Source organism: Athene noctua, chromosome 18 (genome assembly GCF_965140245.1).
Source record: "Athene noctua chromosome 18, bAthNoc1.hap1.1, whole genome shotgun sequence".
NCBI lineage: Eukaryota > Metazoa > Chordata > Aves > Strigiformes > Strigidae > Athene > Athene noctua.
Window position 1 is genome coordinate 9,731,133 of NC_134054.1, and position 21,416 is coordinate 9,752,548.

Genomic DNA, 21,416 nt, shown 5'->3' on the forward strand with positions numbered 1-21,416 from the left:
ATATGAACTATGGAAAATGTCTGAAAGCTGTCCATCTCCTTTAGAACATTTTTAGGGATTCACAGTTTAAAAAAGGGAGAAAATTAATCCAGAAAGAGTTCCTTACTAAACTTACAGGGGTGTTACCGAGGCAGAGGGAGCTGGTCTAGCAGCTCACTAGGGCCTAAGACTAAAACAAGTAATTCAGTTCTCTGCTCTGTCAATCACAGGTTTCATCTATAATTTTAGTAAAACACTGGACTCTCCCCTTTGTATTGATATAGATTTACTGGTAGCATCTAATCATCTCTGTGAAAGAGGCCAGGATTAGCATTCCTGCTCTACAAATAAGGAAAGCAAAAAGCTATGAAATTTATTGCCCAGAGCCATATGAGAAATTTGCATGAGAGCTGGGCAGAGGACTCATTTGGTTATGTTACTGGTTTTCCTTTCTTTAACAAACAATCATTGTTTCATGCCCATAGATTTTTAAAAATAAGAAGTGAAACGCAATGAGATCATTACTTAAATAATCTTTAAGTGTTAAGAGAAACAATAATAGTTGTAAGGAAGTCTCCACTCCTAAGGAAGGCAGAGCTCTTCTAAGCATACCTGGCATAGTTCTTCCTCATCCCAGTTTTGTAGTGGTTTATTACTTTCTGTGAGATTCCCTCTGTGTTTTAGAGTGGTGCGTGCATCAAGCTCAAGGCTGTTGCTCATAGACCAGACTGATTCAACACCATGGGCTGAATTCAGTGGGATGTCTCTGAGCACTGGGTTGGGTGAAGTAGGTCAGGCCATTTTCTGTTAGTAGATTTAACAGGAAACAAATCTATTCTGAATTCTTTCTGTGCATCCTTGCCGTTGTGGACTGAAATCAGATCCTTACATAATGTGTTTTCAGAGCTGTGCCTCCAGAGTCATAAGCAGAGCAGCGCAGGCTGCATACCTCTTCTCTCCTCATCAGAGAAGTGACCCTACAGAAGTAGCATCTTAATCTTGCCCACGTTGGCTTCCTGTATGCCATGAAGGTCGTATTTGCTTTGTCTACTGAAAAAACACATTTTTACTTCTGACAGCACTCCAGAACTAATAAAGCTGAGGTGAGGGGAGTTGTTTTCTTCCCTGCTACTACATACACCATTGCCAGTTGAGTGACCAGCTGAGGCCTCTCTGAGCTGCTGGCCTTTCTCCCTGCCCCAGGAAGGACTGGCATCACACACAGAGCCTGGATCAGGCCCTTTACTTCCAGGTTTCATTTACTGCTGTTTTCAGCAAACCCTGAAATAAACCAGTTTGATGAGAATCCAAATCTCTTCCCTCTGACCCAGAGACTTCTGGCAGAGCCGTTACTGGCAGCTCTTCCCCAGTGCTGCTATCAGCCATTCCACAAAGAAATTCTTGGGCCACAAGTGGTTTCTGTCACTTCTGCATCCCTCTAGCTTTCACAGCCTTGCCAGGACCCCGGCACAGCCCAGGTTTGAGGAATTACCAGTGCACCTGTGCTTGAGGAATTACCGAGCCCCAGTCTGCTGCACGGAGAACAAATCAGTGTGCCTTAAAGAGGCAGCCCATCTGAACCAGCCCCATCCCAGAAAACATTTCCTCCTTCAGGAGAGAAAGGTCTTCAAGTCTTGCTTAGGATCACAGTCTTGAGTGTGGAATCTTAAACGCACCACCAGTGTGAAACAGACAGGACATAGGCCTTATTTTTAGACTTAGAAACTGTTAAAAAAGCGTCTGAAAATACCAGCTGAGTAAAACTGAATTTATTATTAAAGAAGAAATACAAGACATTAGGTGTAACTTCTGAATTTTTGCTTTCTGTTTGAAACACTATTATTTGAAATTAGTATTGTTATTTATGACTTGTTCAAGGTGGTTTAAAAGCAAATGCAGTGACTTACAGATGACTTACTGGCTGGAGTTAGGAAGCTGGTGAGGAAAGAGAAAGAAAGAGGCTGACAAGCACCCCAAAAATCCAGTTACCACCTCGCTAGGATTCATCAGCCATCCTCACAAACAACTGCTCCCTCCTGGAACCAGTCGCATCAGTCCTTCCCAGAACCAGTGGATCAGCTGATGAGCTCTGAGTGCAGGCTTATGCTTCTGTGCATCAAGAAACATTGTCTTTCAGGGTGGGCAAAAATACGGAGTGTGTGTGAATAAAGGAGGGATTGGATCAGCTCAGTGACAGAGGAGCATCTTCTCCAGGCTCAATCCCAGGTGGCCAGGAGTGGAAGTGTGGTGTGGCCAGGCCGAGACCTCATTGAGAACCTGAGCCAAAAATGTCTTGTGTCTGAGCTCACTCACTGGCTCTGTGCAGACCCAAGCAGCTCCATGTCCTGCTCATATTCAGGTCAGCATCAAAGTCATATCCAGTTGAGTCCTAAATTCAGCAGAATGTCTGTCTTCCGTTCCTGATAAGTTTCCACTTCTTCAATCAGGGGAATTTGATTTCAAAAGATATGTGGCATCTCACTTATTTGCAGGGACAACGTGTATGTCAAGTTTCAGCAATGAAAGTTTATCAGGTTCTAGGTGAAGGTAGAGACCTAAACTCCCAGGTGAAAAAATATCTAGTAAAACTCCAGCAGATTCTTGACTGACACAGTCATGGCACGTGTCACTGTGAGGCTTCTTTTACAGTATAGAGCTACAGCCAGTTTTCCATCTTTTTCATGTCATTTATTTCAGTTATGTATTATTTATAAAATGCTCTACATGCTCAGTTGTTTAAAAGTTAACTTAGGGAGTGAAAATAGTTGGAAAAATATGGTTAATTTTTAGAAAAAACAGTCAACGTGGGTAAGGCGATCTATGTATTACTTTCATAATAAACCTAAATTTGAAGGTTAACATTTAAACAAATGCATAAATAATTTAGGTGAAGTGGCTAAGCTTCAGTCTCATTAAACTTAGGCTCCTAAGTGCCTAAATAGCCTGCAGGAATGGGATTCAAGCACTTCAGGAAATTTTACTCAACCCGTAATAGACGGTTCAACCTCCCTTTGCAGCGTGCTGCCTGGCGAGCGCGCTTTGTGAGACAGTACTTGTTTAATGGAAGCAGCATTTAGTATCCATTTTTAAATTGTTTTATGTACTTGCTGTTGAGGTAGACTTTCCGTCAGTTCTGTGTGGATCGGGGGTGTAACTGGGAATTAATTGTGTTTCTGACGGAGAACTCTGAGACCTCCCTGGAAAAATGCGGAGTGCTTGCTCGGGAGGGCAGCGGAGCCCCGCAGCCTGCCGAGGCAACGTGCCGCGGGAGCGGGGCCACCGGGCTCCTCGGGGGGACCGCAGGCTCCGTACCGAGGGTCCCGCTCGGCGGGAGTCCTCCGCGCTCCGGGCACCGTCCGCAGGAGCCGCCGCCGCCGCCTCCTCCCGCCCGCGGTGCTCCGCGGAGGGTTCGCACGGCGACGTTTCCACCCGCGCTGCCCGGCTCGCCGAGGGACCTTCATCCCCGGGGCTTTCTCCGAGCCCCTAAAACACGCGAGGGGTGCGCGGGCCGCCCGCCGCCTCCCGCTCTCCCCGGGCCCGGCGCCCGCCCGCGGGCAGCCGCCAGCAGAGGGCTCGCTGCGCCCGGGCACGGCCGGTGGCGGCGGCGGCCCCGCGGCCGGGCGCGCTGGTGCAGCGCATCACGGGCGCCCATGTGCGGAGCCGGGCCAGCAGCCCCCAGCCGCCGGGGAGCGCCGGCCAGGCCAGGAGGCCGCGGGCAGCGAGTGCGCGGAAGCCCTCCGCGGGCAGGCGGGCCACGCCGTTGCGCGGGGCCGAGCGGGAGAGGCCGCGCTGCTCCGCCGCCGCCGCCCGGGCTGCAGCCATGGGGTGACCGGCGCGGCGGCGAGGCCGGGCGAGGAGCCGGCGGCGAGCGGGGGAGCGTGCCGTGGCGGCGGAGCGGGGCCGGCCGGCGGCTGCCCCGGCGGGAGCAGCATCTCCCGGGGCGCGGCGGGCTCGCCCGAGCGGCGGCGTGCGGAAGGCGGGGGGGGGGAGGCAGCGGCGGCTCCCGCCTCAGCCTTCCCCAGCAGAGGGTGCCTGCTGGGTGGGAAGGGGGAAGCCGCGCTCTCCTGGACTTTTGTGGGAGTGGGGGTTGTGTTGTGTGTGTGGTTTTTTTTTTAAGGGGGGTGGGGTGGGTTCGAAGAGAGTCTGTGGTTTCCATGGAGATGAAGCTGAAAGTGCAGGAAATTTAAAGGCTTTGGGTCCTTGCAAAGCAGACAAACTGGTGCCAACGTGCGTGGCTGCTGTTGCTGCTGAGGAGGCTGCTTTGCAAACGGCGGAGAGGAGCGGGGAGGAAGAATCGGCAGCAACTTCTTCCATACGCCCGGGCAGACAACGAGGAGCAGCAGCAGCGAGCAGAATTTGCAACAAAAAGAGGCATCTCCCTTTCCCGGGGAGGGTGAAAAGAAGCAGCAGCAGCAGCAGAATTTTGGAGCGGCTCCACCGGGAGAAATTTTATAGAGAAGCCTGCAAGAGTGTTTGCAGGGGGCTTGTTCTCCGGGCTTGTTAGGGGGCTGTCTTTGCCGGTGGTGCGGGGAGCGGAGGTGATCCCCCTTAAAGACAAGCTATTTTGGATATCCCCGTACAAGTTTTCTGATGTCTTTGCTTGCACCTTCTTCCCCTGCTGTTTGGTGAACCCAGCCCCCCTCTCCCCCCCCCACCGCTCTCCCAAGGATGGATCATTCCCAGTGCCTTGTGACTATATACGCCTTGGTGGTTGTGCTGGGTCTCCGGCTAGAGCAAGGCGCCTGCCAGCACTATCTGCACATCCGACCGGCTCCCAGCGACAACTTGCCCTTGGTGGATCTAATCGAGCACCCGGACCCTATCTTTGACCCCAAGGAGAAGGATCTTAACGAGACCTTGCTAAGGAACCTCATGGGCGGACACTTCGACCCTAACTTTATGGCCATTTCCTTGCCCGAGGACCGGCTGGGGGTGGACGATCTAGCTGAGTTGGACTTGCTGCTTAGGCAGAGACCCTCGGGAGCGATGCCCAGCGAAATCAAAGGGCTGGAGTTTTACGACGGGCTGCAGCCGGGCAAGAAGCACAGGCTGAGCAAGAAGCTGCGCAGGAAGCTGCAGATGTGGCTCTGGTCCCAGACCTTCTGCCCGGTCCTATACACGTGGAACGATCTCGGCAGCCGCTTTTGGCCCCGGTATGTCAAAGTGGGCAGCTGCTACAGTAAAAGGTCTTGTTCAGTCCCAGAAGGCATGGTTTGCAAACCTGCCAAGTCCGTGCATTTAACGATCCTGAGGTGGAGGTGCCAGCGCCGCGGAGGGCAGAGGTGCACATGGATACCCATCCAGTACCCCATCATTTCGGAGTGCAAGTGCTCCTGCTAGGGCTTGCACTTACCTTTTCTCGCCCCTTCTCCGGCGGACTCACGTGGACCTTGGCTGCAACAAAAATAAAAGACATTTGCTTTCTGGTTACCGTTGTAATGCACTGTAACGTGTAGGAGAATGTATATTGTGTGTATATATGGCACCGTTTTAATATACTATTAAAAGGTCAGTATTATACGTGAAATAATCAGCGTCTACTGTATTTTTAAGACTATTACCCTGATCGTTGCTAATGTATCTTTTTTTTTTTTTTGTTGTATTTATATTCCAGAGAGAAGTTGCTTCGCTTTGGCGAAGTAGGTTTTTTTGTTGGGGTTTTTTGTTGTTTTTTTTTTTTAATAAAAGGATTAAAAAATACAAACCAAACTTTTTGATAAGAAAACGTTTTAAAGCTATTTTCCATTATTCGGAAAACGTGTGTGTGAGGTTTTTTTCTTTTTCCTTATGGACTTTAGATTTAAAATAAAAGTGAAAAAACGCCTAGAGCACAATGTTATTGTAAATAGAGAGAACAGTTTGAATGACTTAATCCTATGTAAATGAAGAGTATCTGCTATTTATTCTTTATATCCTTGTAGTAAAAGTGCAGTGCAGAATTAAAGTCAACCACTAAAACACGAGCCGTTTGGATTCTGTTTGCTTTTTGGTTTGGCCACCTTCGGGGGGGCTTTCTTCTCTCTCCTCCTCGTTCTCCACGCTCAGCGGGACGTTTCGCGGTGGCAGGGGGAGGTGGGGACCTGCTCAGGACTCTGCTCGAGGGGCATCTTTGGCACCGCCACCACGGGAGTGCCCCGGGTCCCGGCCCCGCGGGCGGGGCGGGCGAGGCGCGGCCGCGCAGTCCCCCCCGCGGAGCCGCTCACCCGCAGCCGCGCAGGCGGGGAAGCGCTCGGTGGCAGCTGGGTCGGGATTTTTTTTTTTTTTTTTTAACCGCTTGACATTTCATTTACAACGGGACACGTGTCTTTCACACCTACCATTGTGGTGGGACACTGCTGAAACTTGACCCTTGGGCTTTGGGGGTTTTCAGCGCAGACACGTTATTAGCCTGATCCTATGACAGCCTCGCACACCCTCCCTGCCCGGCGCGCTCGCCCCTCGCAGCCCGGTTAACTCTTTGGGCTCCCGCCAGCCCCCGGCCGAGCTCTCCACTGCCCACCCGGGGCTTGCGCCGCGCCGCCCAGGGACGTGCCCCCACCGCCCGGCTCCGCTTCCCCCGGGCATGCCTGGGAGCACCGGGCTCCGCCGCTGCCTCGGGGTGCGCGCTGGTTCCGCGGCCGCGCTCTCCCCGGCCCGCCCTCCGCGGGGCCCGCGGCGCCGCTCCGCCCGCTCCCCCCGGCCGCCGCCCGCTCCCTCCGGTGCGGTGCAGCCCGCGGGCTCCGCTCCAGCCCCGCGCTCCGCGGAGCCGGGCACCGGCGGTGTGGGCATGTCCCCGGCCCGCGGGGCGCGCTGTGCTCCGCGGGGCGCGTTAACTGTCCTCCCGCGGCTCCGCAAGGACCCGACGCAATTACCGAAGTATTTGGCTTTTACGTGCTGGGAGACCCGACGGTTAGTATCGCATAGATACCAACTGCAAAAACAAACCCTCCACGTGTTCTTCAAAGGCTCCCTGACAGTGCAGAAAGCCTTTTCCTTATTTATCTTGGAATCAAAAAAACTTTTTTTTTTTTCCCCAAACTGTGAGGGAATCTATGCTAATTATTTTAAACCCGTGGGTCTTTCACTGAGACAACCCAGCCCTGCTTTCTCTAACGTTTAGTTCGCCTATCTCCGAATGCATATTCATTCCCTCTCTCTTTCGGTGCGTTTTACCACCCGTCTCTTTGCTTCTAATTTCAATAGATTGGAAAAAAAAAAATCAGATCTTGGGACATTTAGGGTATTCATTAACCTAGTGAAGAGGAACAGAGGCATTATTACTCACATAGAAGGCACCCTGCCCCCATGTCTATCTAAGGGTTCATTGTAAAAGGATTAAAAGTTAAAGACCTTCATCTTATGATTCTTTCATTTAATCTTCGTGGCGCCTGAAAGACATGCTGGATGGATGATCACATTTAAAATATTCCTAATGTCGGCTACCTTAGGACTCCAGGCAGGGCAAACAAACGTAATTTATTTCTAGAAGAAAGGGTATATTGAGATGTTTAAGTTTATGAACCACCATTACCATGTATATTTGTTAGGTTCTGACAAATACCCAAATAACATTAAAATCAGCCATTCATCACATATGAATTTATGCAAAACCTTCTATGCCTGGGGCCAATATTTTTTTAGACAGAGTTTCACTTGCAAAAAAAAAAAAAAAAAAAAGTTTATTTAAAAAAAAAGCCAAAAGCAAGAGTTTTTCATGACTGGTAAACACGAGAATTATGTGAACAGAAACTATTTCATGCTGGGATGGCAGCCAGGGACTCGGGAATGTCAACAAAAGTTCTCCGAAGGTTGAAAATGTCACTGGATTACAATACAAGGTCCTTTGCCCCATTAGCAAACTTTACTAAAGTAATATTCCCACTCTTTAGCGAGGGGACTCACCCAGTGGTTTGTCTGTCCGTGATCCAAGCAATGGGGCAAACAGACTTCATCTGGAAGCCAACTCCTGACTGGTCGCCTAAAGATTTTAAATTTTTATATGTGCAGAGAGGTGTGTGTGTTTGTGTTAGGCGAGTGTAAAATAAGTATGTTGTTAATATAGTCATATCTATCACCATATCTATAATTTTTAATCTGATAGTCATTGTAATCGGTAAGACATATGTACATACATGCTTTCTCAGCTAATAACACCCTGTTACTCATAAATTTACAATAATATTTTGGGTTAAAAAAATCAAGTTTCTCTATCCACAAGGCCTGTGATTTTTTCTTTTTTTTTTTTAAATAAATAACTACATTTTGTCAGCTGGTAGAGCAAAAATAAACTAGTAGTTTTCACTGTTGTTTCTGGTCGGGTTCACTTTCTGGTCCTCCTGCCCTAGTGTTGAAATGTTTGGCTTGTAGTGGAAGTGTTTCAAGCCAAACAAATAAAATATCTTTCTGATGAATGTTTCTATGCAAATCTTTTTAATATTAGATTTTGTAATATGTTTTTAAAGCAAAATTGAATTATGGCTGTTTTAAATTGAAATCAATTCATAACACTGCCAATTTTTGTTTGCTGATCTTTGTAGTGGCATCATAAGACCTCACAGAGACCACTGTGGGGAAGAAATAAGAAGGGAAAGGTTGAAAGTATGCTTTTAGTTATTCAGTTTCTTCCTTTGCAATTTTAGTGTCTTAAGGTGTAATAATTGGAAATTTAAATTCATTTCTAGCTCCACCATAGCTTCATAACCTCAGTTGAGTCCTTTAACCTATGTGCTGCAGTTCCTTGTAAGGAATACGGGACTTCATCTTCTTTGTCAGCAGTTAGTCTTTATGCAGAATAATTTGTTCTCTCACACCACGTGTTCATTCAAAATCTAGTAAAGTTAAGGCCCAGTGTTCAAGGGGTGGTTCCCTGATGGTATTTGATTTAGCGTTCAAGACATTATTTTTGCCAGTGCAGAACTGTATCTTACGTGGCATTCTCAAATGCTTTATACTTCTGTTTATCAGGAAAAGCATGTGGCTTTTAACAAAAGTTGTGATGTTGTAGGCTAATTTGGAAGTCCTAAGAGTAACACAGTTGGTAAAAGGATAAAAAAAAAAAAAGTAGACTGGAGTAAGTTATCCAAATGTTTGTAATAAGCACATTCAAAATTTGACCAGATAGTGTGAAGAAAAATAACCAACTCGGAAAACTTTGTTACACATACCATTAAAGTGTGGTGTCCTCACAGGCGTACTTGACTGAAAAAATATATTTGATTCATTTTATCCTTTTCAAAATACCACCACAAAGATAAATTCTTGACATTGCATGAGTGCATGATGGAGTCATCACAAAAATAACCACAGCTAGAAATGAGAGCAGTACTGTTTGTATAAATACTGGACAAGTTTTTCCTCTTCCATAGTTTTAATGCAGAAATAATCTTAATTTAGTAACGTCAACAGCTGCTAAAAAAATTCCTAGCAGTTCACCTTACTTGGGTTGTGTTATATAAATGTAATCTGCACCATGTTGGCTGGATCTTGGATCCATTAAAAAGAAGATATTCCAGCTCGGAGATTTGCCAGGAATCTTCATTGAAAGTTGAAATAAATATAATGACGTCATCATATAATATAACATCATAGCTTTCAAGGTAAGCCAAACCAAAGGTATGTTGGCAGAGGAATGCTGCCACCTGGTAGATCCATGCTAGGAATAGATACGATACTCTCATCCAGCGGGGAGAATAGCCACACTCTTCCTGGAGTGCCCACAAGGATCCTGCAGTCTTTCTGTGCATGCAAGTCCTCTGGGAGTCTTACTACACGCGAGAGCTGCAGAATCTGTGTCAATGCTCTCTTTTAGGAGAGCAGCTACAGCAAATTTGAAGAGACCCTTTCATTCCCTCTTCCTTGCTCCCGAACCAAGCAAGAAGCTCCAATGGTTAAAAGGAAAGGAATGAATACATTCACTTGAAACAACTGTTGGAACAGTTCAGAGGGGAACAGAAATATTCAGCAATCAACATTAAAGACTGTAAATCCTTAGAGGTGTTATTGCAGGATCAGCAGCTTACAGCCCTCTTTCGTGAAGGCTGGGTACCAACGTATTACTGGTAAGTCTCCTGCAACTGGTTCTCTGCAGGGAAAAGCTGCTGCTCTGTGTGATGTGTTTCCTGAAGAGTCGGAGAGAAGAGATACTGGAAGAGAAATCTGCATGTGTGTAACGTCACAGTGAGTCATGTCTCTGCTGAACTGGAGGACAGGATCTGCAGAGATGGCCCAATTTCGCCTCTAACTCTTCGGGTGGATAGTTAGATGGAAACCAGCTGAGAACAGATGCTCTGGGGGCTCACTGGTTGTACATTCTGCTGCCATTAACCTCAGTTCTGAGCCAACATGCAAGACCAGACCAACCTGTGTGTGCACTTGGGCCCAGTTAGGCTGTAGAAATCACGGAAAGCTTAACAGCCATCCCTGTCTGAGGGCCTCTGGCCGTGTGTGGGTGCTGCTGTGCAAGAGCTACCACCAAGCTAAAGGCAGCACTACAGACTGAAGGTGCACAGATCTTAGCCCTGGCTAGGCTGGAGCCTACTCTTCACCTAAGACAGACATTCCCCAGGACTCGTCTCTCCCTTCGAGAATGCAAGAGTACTAGCTGCATCAGATAATCATAACAGAGTTTGAAAATAGGTTTCACACTCCCTCCTCAGCTTTTTTTTTCCCTCGTGAGAGGGGGAGTGGCAAGACTCCCATCACAAAGAACGTTACTCAGAACCAGAACAGATCTTAAGGCACAACACTAAAAACCTGTATGCAATGGAGAAGGACTGGGTGGCTCGGGGGATTGGTAATGGTATAAAGAGCTTTTCACCGCTAGGCTTCTGGCTTCAGTCCAGAGGTAGTAACTGAAAGCCACAGTCATCTGATGCCTGCATAGTGGGCTGTGTAGAATGAGTTGTTGGTCTCTGCATAGATCCTACCAAGCAGGATCCAGATCACAAAGCCACCACCAGAACTGACATGCTTGCAGGGATTCTCAATGCAAAGAGCAAAATAAAACAGGAATGAGGATGTTCGATCTGTGTTTGTGATTTAGTAGCAATAAGGGTATATTGTTGTTGGGGTTTTTTGTTTGTCTTGTGGGGGAGGGCTTAATATAGGAGAATATAACCAGTCTAGTCCCTTGTACAGATACAACACTAATAGTATTTTCCTTCTGTCATAGTAATATCTTTATATTTGACCTACACCTGGCAACTTATTACCTGGCTTGGATGCAAAACCACAGTCCAGAGGAAGATGCAGCAAATGCGTGGTGTGGTGCAAATTACTTTACAGTAAATTATGTAGGCACAAGCATCTTCTGCCTACCAGGAGAAATAGATTCTTCTCGTTGGGTTGGTCTGCTTTAGTTAAGGCAGAGCAACTTTCCAGGGCTCAGGTTAGAGTTTACCCTTTCATAGGATCCCCCAATCATGCAGCTCTGAACATGCATTTCTCTGAACAAAGGATGGAACAGACTGATTCAGAATATGCTTGCCAAGCTGCTCTGTTGTACCTGTGCAATAAAAAAATCCAGCACCTTTTCTCAGCAATAAATAAGCTGGTTTTAACTTCAAGTATTAGGAAAAAGAAGTACATAAAACCAATACATATTTATATAAGAGCCAGCGTAAGCATCACTCATCTGTTTCAGAATGAACCTTCTGGTATTCCAAGCACTTCATAATATTGTCTGTGAATGAAAAATGGACAGAAAATCATTTTCCTTCACTCCCCCTCCTAGTTTGCTTTGGACATTCAGAGATATTGCATATCTAGTTGGTTTTATTTTGCCCTTTGCATAGATTTGTTCCTCCAAGGGCACTCTGTTTCTTTCATACAGCAACAGAATACTCGAAAATATTTCATAAATGTTACTGTTAACATGCATAAATTAGTAGAGGAACTTTATAGCCCGGTGAGACAAGCTAAAACACTATCTTTTAAAATTGAGTGGACTTCCAAGTTCATCATGTCCTTTTGGAATAAGTGGATAAAAATTTGGTTTGTAGGTAATACTTGCACAATAAATGATGTCATTGACTTGAACCTTGAAGGTCGTGTAAATAAGCCTCACTGTCTTAGTTATAATCAAGCCCTAAATTAAGTGTTAGTGCTACATTAGAAATCTTTCTCATGGCCTTGGAAGCACTTAGGTATCTCTCCCCTCTGTCTTGTTGTATCTGCTCGCAGGCCATTGGCTTCAGAAGGGTGTGAAGAGTCCCTTTTCACCAAGGAGTTTACTGGTTCTGGATCCATTATTGTGGTGGGTTGACCCTGGCTGCCCACCAGAGCTGCTCTATCACTCCCCCTCCTCAACCGGACAGGGGAGAGAAAATATAACAAAAGGCTCGTGGGTCGAGATAAGGACAGGGAGATCACTCAGCAATTACTGTCTGGGGCAAAACAGACCTAACTTGGAGAAATTAGCTTAATTTATTACCAATCAAATCAGAGTAGGATAATGAGAAATAAAACCAAATCTTTAAACACCCTCACCCCTCCCTTCTTCCAAGGCTTAACTTCACTCCCAATTTTCTCTACCTCGTCTCCCCTAGCAGAGCAGGGGGCAGGGATGGGGGTTGTGGTAAGTTCATCACTTTCTGTCTCTGCTGCTCCTTCCTCCTCAGGGAGAGGGCTCCCCACACTCTTCCCGTGCTCCTGTGTGGGGTCCCTCCCACAGAAAACAGTTCTCCATTAATTTCTCCAAGGTGAGTCCTTCTCATGAGCTGCAGTTCTTCATGAACTGCTCCAGCGTGGGTCCCCCACGGGGTCACAAGTCCTGCCAGCAAACCTACTCCAGCGTGGGCTCCTCTCTCCAGGGGCCCACAGGTCCTGCCAGGAGCCTGCTCCAGCACAGGCTTCCCACAGGGTCACACCCTCCTTCGGGCACCCACCTGCTCTGATGTGGGGTCCTCCACGGGATGCAGGTGGATTCTGCCCCACCGTTCCCCTCCCTGGGTGCCGAGCACAGCTGCCTCACCATGGGCTGCACCACGGGCTGCAGGGGAATCTGCTCCAGCGCCTGGAGCATCTCCTGCCCCTTCTTCTCACTGACCTTGGTGTCTGCAGAGTTGTTTCTCTCACATATTTTCACTCCTCTCTTCCACTGCAGTTGCGCAGGTTTTTTCTCCCTTCTTAAATCTGTTACCCCAGAGGCGCTACCACCGTTGCTGATGGGCTCGGCCCTGGCCAGCAGTGGGTCCATCTTGGAGCCGGCTGGCATGGGCTCTAGCAGACGTGGGGGCAGCTTCCAGACGCTTCTGACAGAAGCCACCCCTGTAGCCCCCCTGCTACCAAAACCTTGCCACACAAACCCAATACAGTTGTGTATATGCACAGTGGAGTATTCCACTTAACTGGAAAGTCTAATAAAGTTCCCTAAGAACTACATGAAGAAGGCATTAAGGCTGGACCACCAGGTCAGGGATAGTTACGTTGTACTTAAGCTGTCTTCAGAAGTGCAGAGCATTCTGATCTGAGCCAAGAAAATCTGAAGCACATACTCAACCTAGGCTTCATGAGCACCTCCACAGAAGAACTGCTCACCTGGTTGAAGTAAAACATGTATGTGGGTTCTCCCTTAGGTCAGGCCAAAATGCTCAGCACCCTGTATCAGAGTCCCGAGGGAACCGAGAGCAGCTTGGGTGTTCAGAGGAGGGCTGTTTTACCTAACCAGGAACAGCTGAGTGTTGTGGTTTGTATAAACTGTTTGCCATGTATGTGTGGCATGTGGCAGTAAATGAAACACTTACTTTAAAACTTATTGAAGTTCTTTCAGCAAAAAAATTAATGTGGGGTTGGCTTTTATGCGTTGTTTCAAATGAAGCAGAGATTTATACACCTTATTATCCTAATTTTTTTCCAGACACTGCACTGAATATCTCTCATATCTTATGGGAAATTAAATATCAGAGTTTTTAAAGAGATCATTTTTAATTTCCCATCTATGGTACGAACAAAAAAATGAGTAAGTCTAATGAAGTGGCATGTAGTCAAATGTTCAGACTGTAATCATCCACAAAATATTTAAAGCAATCTGAATGAAACTTTTCAGACAGCCAGACTAGGTTCCTCTTACTCCTAAGCTTCTGAGAGATGCCAACAGACTTTAAGGTTAACATTTTCAGGCCTGGGTGTCTAAGATTAGGCACCTAGTTCAACAAGCATTCACCTATGGGGGAGAAAAACTGTGGTTTGAGTTTTGGATGCAGAAATTCACAGCTCTCAGTAGGAGACAATGATAATATACCACAGAGTGGAAAACAGCAGATGTAGCCTTACCGCTTAAGTTTGTATCTGATACTGTGAACTTTATAATTGGTCATAGTAAGATTTTAAATTTTTTTTCCAAAAAAGAGCTAATAGGTGCACATCAAATTAAAAAAAAAAAAAAAAAAAAAAGTGGCACTTAGGTATATAACTTTCCTAGGAGCTGCAGAAAATCCCATTTTCAAATCTGCTCACTCTGAAGTAATGAGAAAAAGAAGAGGATTTAGAGTTTCTCACAGACAAGAGAAATCCCAAAGTCAAATAATAAGCTGCATCTTCTGCCAGGGTGGATTTGTAGGGAAAAAGGGAGGATGGGGGAGGTAGAGCTAAGGCAGCATTACCCTCTCTCCCCGTTTTTTTCTCCTCCTGCCTCCCACCAGCGTGGTTGATGCTGTCACATGCTGAAGGAGTGGTTGAGTCCCCTCCCTCCTTCATTTCATCTCTCCATCAGCCCCTGCAGATGTAGTGGATAAACATATTGACTTCAGTGCAGTTATTTTATGCCAATTGAAGATCTTAATCTGCTTATAAAATAAATGAAGTATTTTCAGAAGTCTCTTTTTCTGTTTCTTGTTGCCTAAAATCTTTCTGCCTTTGGCACAGAAATTAGCTGTCACTGAAGTTTCTCTTTGTCATCATACTTTCCCTGAAGGTGATCATAATATTGTGATTAAAATCTTTTTGGACCAAATAGTAGATGTTCTATGATATTCCACATTTTCTTTTGCAAGTTTAGCTTAGTGGAATTTCTTTAGCTTTGTCTAAAAACAAAGCAAAACATGGGCTTTTTCATCACCCCTTTTTTCTTCTGTAATTGGATTCTAAAGCTATACTGCCCACTCATGAGGTGCTCATGAGAAACTTCCAGTATAGCCTTTGCAATATTACTAGAGTTAAGATGAAAGCCTGCAATTAGAAAGGCTCCTTTGATTACTTCATAGTGTAAAGCAGTAGTGTTGAGGGGCAGAGTATAAACATTATTTCACTGTTAGGTAGAATATCTGGAATAATAATCCCTGTCAGTGTCTTGCAAGATCTCTAGTGTCTGTGCAGAGACTGATACCACTTGACCTGAAGAAAGCTATTAGCTGGAAGCCGTTGAAGGCTTCTGTTTTCTGTGCAGACTTACCTCCAGAAAAGAATACAGTATATGTATTTTACAAGTGTGCTAGTGATCCTCCTATGTTCAAGTTTGGGACAGCTACTACTGCAACCTCTAGTGACCTGCTGTGCTGTTCACTGGAAACAATAATTTGAATGCTGAGGGGGAATTGCAGTATTTATAATATATTAAGCCATGGAACATGTGAAACCTGGTTTCCTGTGGATTTATGTCTTGAAAGTTAATTTCTGGAGCTCATTTGCCAAATGTATCTGGAGCCAAACCTGGACAGCACTAACCTGACCCTCCCATTTCTGGAGAGTGTTGTCTTGCCTGTGCACTGCAAGCCAGGTGACATCAACTTTGACTAAGCCGAGCGGCACTCTGAGAGACATGACCTGAATCCTTGTCTGTCCCACTGGGTGAGGCCTTGTGTTGGTTCCTTGATTCTTAATAACAGCTGAGCTTTTCCTTCAGCTTACCTTAGCAGGGGGAGCTACTAGATCTCTCTTCCCAACATAGCTTTCGGGTTTTGTTATTGTCAGGAATTTAATATTCATAAGAGAGCATATAGATACATACACAGCAGAGTCCAATAAACCTAATTTGCTTTGAAAACAAAACAAAACAAAATTTAAATTGCTGTAGCACTGAATAATAGATCTGAATCCCCTGAATCACCAGTAGCTCTACTGCAGGTATTAAATAGGCCTACTGCAAATCATCCCCAAATGTTCTCCTACCTCATATGCTCTTGAGCATCATTTCTCGATGGCATTTGCAATGTGTGAGTCAAATATGTTATTTATTTCAAATGATTTTTCTGCCTTCTAGCCTTACTGAGCAGTTCTACAGTTTATTCTGTAACCCTTGTCCTTCTTGTTAGCATTTTGGATTCATTTCATCGTACTGCAAATGAAACTAGATTGAAGGTCCCTTTGAGAAAATGTCCCTGTTTCTGTATTTCTGCTGTAAATTGCTCAGAATACTTTAGGTTCTGTTAAAACAGTAAATGCTTCTGGCCCTACTTGTGCAAATTGTCTTACTGAGATCAACAGATTTATCTACTTGTAATAAAAAATATTTTAGTCGGGGGCAAAAACGGTGACTCGGTGGCAGTGTAACATTTTACAGATTCATGTCAGCTGAAAAATGTGGCCACTTTCCAGCTTTGAAAACATTAAACAATTTTTTAAAAATAAAATAATATTTTGTTCTGATGTTTTCAGAGTAATATGTATTGATTTTTTAATTGAAAATGGTTTTTAAATTTTGAAAGTCCTCATTCAATTCTGTTAAAAAAATCCATTCCTTTTTAACCTATGTAAGCCAAAACCCTATCTCAATCAAAATTAAACTTTTTAAGATTGAACAGAACATTTTGTATGATTCTGAGCCAGTATTTCTTACTTTTCAGCTCACCAAAAATTTTGAAAATGTATTATTTTTGATGAGCACCAAGCATATATTCAAATTATTCACCAGAGCTGCAAGGAGTGGAAAAATTAGATTGTCTCACAGCTCAAATCAGATGCCAGATCCATAGCTGCAATAAATCAGCATAGCTTTGCTGGTGTCAGGCGAGCTATTCAGTTTTATGCAAGCAAGGAATCCAGCTCCAGTGAAGTGTTTTGTTCAGTGGGACTGTGTAGATGGACTCCTCAGGTGAATATGGCTTGTAGCTGAGATCCTTGAGAGGAAAGACTGGTGAGACAAAGATCTTCTCTGACTTATCCATGGCATTAACATGTGATGCCTCCGTTTTCGGTACTGAGTATTAGTATAAATCCTGTGTGCATGGCCATGTATTACATGAATTCACTTCTACACTCCTTCACTAGGAATATTAAAAGTTGCATGACTTCCAAGTCTTTCTATGTGCTGTTGATTAGCATTCCATCAGGATCACTAACCTATTAGAGTGTCTGTCACTATTGGTGGAAAAGAGTCTTTTATTTCCTTCTCAAATGATTTTGCTTTTCTTCAATGGTGTCCATAGCAACACATACTGGTAGTGATGAGTCCCTGATTCTGTTGCAGGCTTTCCACAGCAGTGTCTTGCCAGTAACAACAGTTGACCCGACATTGTAAGGCTGCTCAGAGGCACGTAGCCACGCTGGTTCTCCTGATGAATGGGAGGTATCTTTCCTTACGTGGCAGGTCAGTTCTGGTAAATGACATGGCTGATTTCTAATGACTAGCATCTTATGTTATTCTGAGCACAATTATGGGAATCTGTCTTTGGAAGGTCTTTTGACTGAAACTCCTTTTCTGAATGTGTATGTGCATACACGTGTTCCTGTGAATGTATGTAACTATTTCTGTAAGTAGGAGTTTGCTGCACTGAGCTGAAAGTTAGCTCTAATAGCAAACAGTCTGTGGAAGATGTTGTCCAGAATGTAGCCAGGGGACAAGGAAAGCCATTTGTCTCTTAATCTTCTCAATCTTCTCTCGCTGTTTTTAACCTTTTTGTCTAGGTAAAAGGCATTTCAAGGAAATGAGTAATCTGCAGTATGGACTATCTGTGCTTCAGACTTTAAATTAGAACCAACAATCTAACATCAAACTCAAATAAGAATGACTTCATTACCTAGACTGAAGCTGGCAGGGAAGACAGAATGCTCTGCTGTGTGGTCTCCTGTGCCTTAACCTAATATTCAGAACTAATAGGAACTAGTCTTGGACTTAGTAAGAGTTGGCTTTATATCACAACGTGCATAGAGCAGGGACCAGATCCAGTAACCTTTCTTCATGCAAGTAATTCTTGTTCACATATGTAATCAATGGGATGATTTGCTTAGGTAAAGATTCTCTGCCTGTGTAAAAGTGGAAAGGACCTGGACAAAATTCTGCAGTTTTTCTTTCTCTGACTCATGCTTGTCTCTGGATTTGCTTTGTGTATGTATTGGCACTGTGGATGCCTCCAAGCCCCAAGTACATATCTGCAGTTCTTTATGTTGTATTTTGAATGCCAAATAGACATCCTGAGTTTCTCATGCATCCATCGAAGAATCTGTGTTTGGGAAGCAAGAAGTGTTGACCAAATGCCTATTGCATTAAATGAAAAAGATTTGTGCTGACTGCAGTAACCCTGCCATCTTCACTTGTGCTCTCAGTGTGTCATTTCTGGTTTTCAATGTTACTTCTTCCAGGGACAGCTTCACCCTCATGCCTTGGTGTAAGGGTCCCATCTGAGCTGGGGCCAAGCACAATGAATGTTATGTTAACAGATGGACATGACTGCAGTCAATAGACCATGCTTAAGTGTGAGTGTTGAGAGCAGAACTCACAGGTGGGAATGGTCAAATGTCTGTCTGTACTGTGGTTAGGGGGACATACCATTGCTAATTCTGCTGTGGGCTGACTTAACTGAAAAAAGAAATTCTTACTTCACCACATAAGGAGAGGTTTTGGCCTGTTGGAATTGCCTGGGTGGTGCAAAGGAAGGTGGGGTGTAGAGAGACGTTCTAATTAAGTCTCTATCCCCTTTTGTTCATATCTTTTTAGGAAAGCCCCTATGGAATAGACCAAAATAAGCTCCTACCCCTAGCTGAATAGGTTGTCAGGGTGCAGAACTATATTCTGAAGACTTATGCATGTGTAAGGGGTGTGTAACATTTTTGTCTGAATGGAGCCCTATGTTCTCATAATTTATAGTAAGTAATCTTATTTGCAAAGCATGCCCTTACAGTTTTAAAAAACAAGTTAATTGACTTGCATAAAAATCAAACATGTCAAAGTTTTCCATCTCGACACAAACACCACATTGAGCAGCACATTGCTACAATAGCCATGATGCAGTCTGGGCTACCTATTGAGATATTTCATAAACCAAAATGGAATCTTAAAAAGTTTGTCAGTTTTGCATACCTCTGAGTTGCTGAATTTAGGAGTCCATTACTTGACTAATTATACAATGTTTTATTTTTTTCCTTGTGTAAATAAACAAACTTGTGTCTGAATTTTGGCAAGGAGCACTAGAAGCCAATTAGAAGGTGTTCCCAATGTATTACAGTATTACAAACAAGATGCCTTTTCTTAGAAAGGCGAACACACCGTGTTTCTTTTAATGAGTGTGAAAATATACCAGTTGCTTAATCACTAGCAACTTATAGTTATAAGCATAAGTGAGTCCTTTCTCAGGAATGAAAAACATAGCTTAGTTTCTTTACTAACAGATGACATTTTAATTTAATGCTCCAGTTTTTGTCTGGAAAGGCTAAAACATCTGAATTATTTGAGAGCAAAATAAGGGGTAAAGGGGAAGTATGAGAGAGCAGGCGGGATTTTCTTATCTGTGTAGACTTCACCGCCTGCTCGTTTGAGTGGCAAGGACAGTGTCCCCCCCTTGGTTTGTGTCCGTAATGCCATCTAAGATACTGTGTCATTTCTAGTACAGTTCATTCACTCAGTCTGGACGCACTTTAGCACTAAACTGGATCCAAAACTAAGGCACTGTTGAGTCACAGATGTACAGTTACTTAAGGGTGGGTTATGCTTTCTGCATGTTGTAGGTATGGGTGGGAGCACAACAGCATCCCTGGAAGAGCGGCCCCGGGAAGCATGGTGACTCAGCTGTAGTTTTTTCCCATGATCCTCTTCTGGGTAAAAAACAGGGATGCAGCCTTGACTTGCTTTGAAAGGGTAAAACTTCCTCCTATGCAGTCTAGACAAATCACAATATGCAGGCTCATTGTGGAGAATAAAAATATTAATCTGGATAGAACAAATAGCTCCATATAGAGATCCTTCATCCTTGTTTTTCTTGAAATGTTTCTCTAGAAACATAAAGATCACTTGATTTATGACTTGTTCAGCAAGCTCCAAATCAGATGGCGTTGCATTCGGAGCAGTGAATCTGTCAGCCTGGTATTACTCCACTGCAGCCAGTGGAGTGGGGCGAATTCCGCACAACGACACATCCCTAGCTGCTAGTCACTGGTATTATGGCAGGAGTATGTTACTTGTCAGCAGATAGAAGTGTGGAAGAATCTGGCCCATCACGATTTTTAATCCTTCTCATAAAAATAAAATAAGCCTTGGGAAAGCTCTCCAATGTTGTTTAAAAATAGAAGAAAGAGTGTTAGTGGTTTTATATGGATTACATAAATTACTAGTTTATTAGAAAAAGGGATAATTTTAAAAAGAGAGAATTTCCCTCGAAGGGAACGTTTAACTTCTTTGGGTTACTTTATGGATATTTTATTTTACATTTAAAAATAATTAAACCCTTTAAAGCCAAAATTTTCATTTTTTGTCAAATAATGCTTTTCCTACTTCAGAGCTACACAGCAGCTTGTGAGCCAGCCTCCGTGCTACTCAGCGGTGAGGCGTGTGCTTGTGAAGCCATGGCTCAGTAAGTTACTGCGAGGAGTTTTGGTCATAGTCTGTGCCTGTACTCTTAATTCAAGACAAAGGGAACACTGACACTGAACTTGAACCCTGAACACGGGAGATTTAATCCAAAAGCAGCTATATTGCCCCGCTGTAGTTATGTCAGGTACTCAAGGCAGATTCCTAAATTGGGAGTTTAGTGTCCCTAGTTCCAGTGGAGTTTGGAGAGGCAGAGCACCGTTAACAGCCTATTTACTGCCTAACTTACTTGCTCTAAATCAGGTCAAAATTTTTACACAGGCTTTATAACAACATAGCAAAAGCAGTTCGGGAGTCCATGAAAGTTAAATGCGTGCCAATTGCCCACTGAACACGGAGCCTAAACCTTCTGAGATGCAGGGAGTGAGGGCCGGCGATCCGCCTGGAGCACTCTCCCTCTGGTCATGTGCTGTCCCTCTGGAGACAAGGTGGTGGGGAGGATGAGGAAGCCATGGCTGGTGAACCCCTTGAGTGCTGGGCAGTTTAGTGCAGATGTAGATCAAATGCAATTTCTGCTCCCTGCTCAGGACAAGGAGGGGACTGGGGAGGGTCTGTGACTAGTGCTGAGTCTAAGTGAGTGCCTCCCAGAGCTAGTCCTAGAGTGGTGCTGCTGGGTCACAGCCCCTCACTTCCTTCCTTCCCACCAGTCACAACTTTGATGAAGAAGAGGAAGAAAACATTAAAAATTGCCCTTTTTGCTGTGATTTTTAATGGAAAGTTGGTC

General features: G+C 44.8%; 1 protein-coding gene across 1 annotated transcript; it reads left to right on the forward strand.

Moving 5' to 3' along the window:
* The first annotated feature begins 4,118 nt into the window (after positions 1-4,118).
* Positions 4,119-5,923, forward strand: NOG (noggin). Its single transcript, XM_074922059.1, has one exon. It carries the CDS (start codon positions 4,648-4,650, stop codon positions 5,317-5,319), a length of 672 nt encoding a protein of 223 aa, XP_074778160.1. The 5' UTR covers positions 4,119-4,647; the 3' UTR covers positions 5,320-5,923.
* Positions 5,924-21,416: the final 15,493 nt, after the last annotated feature.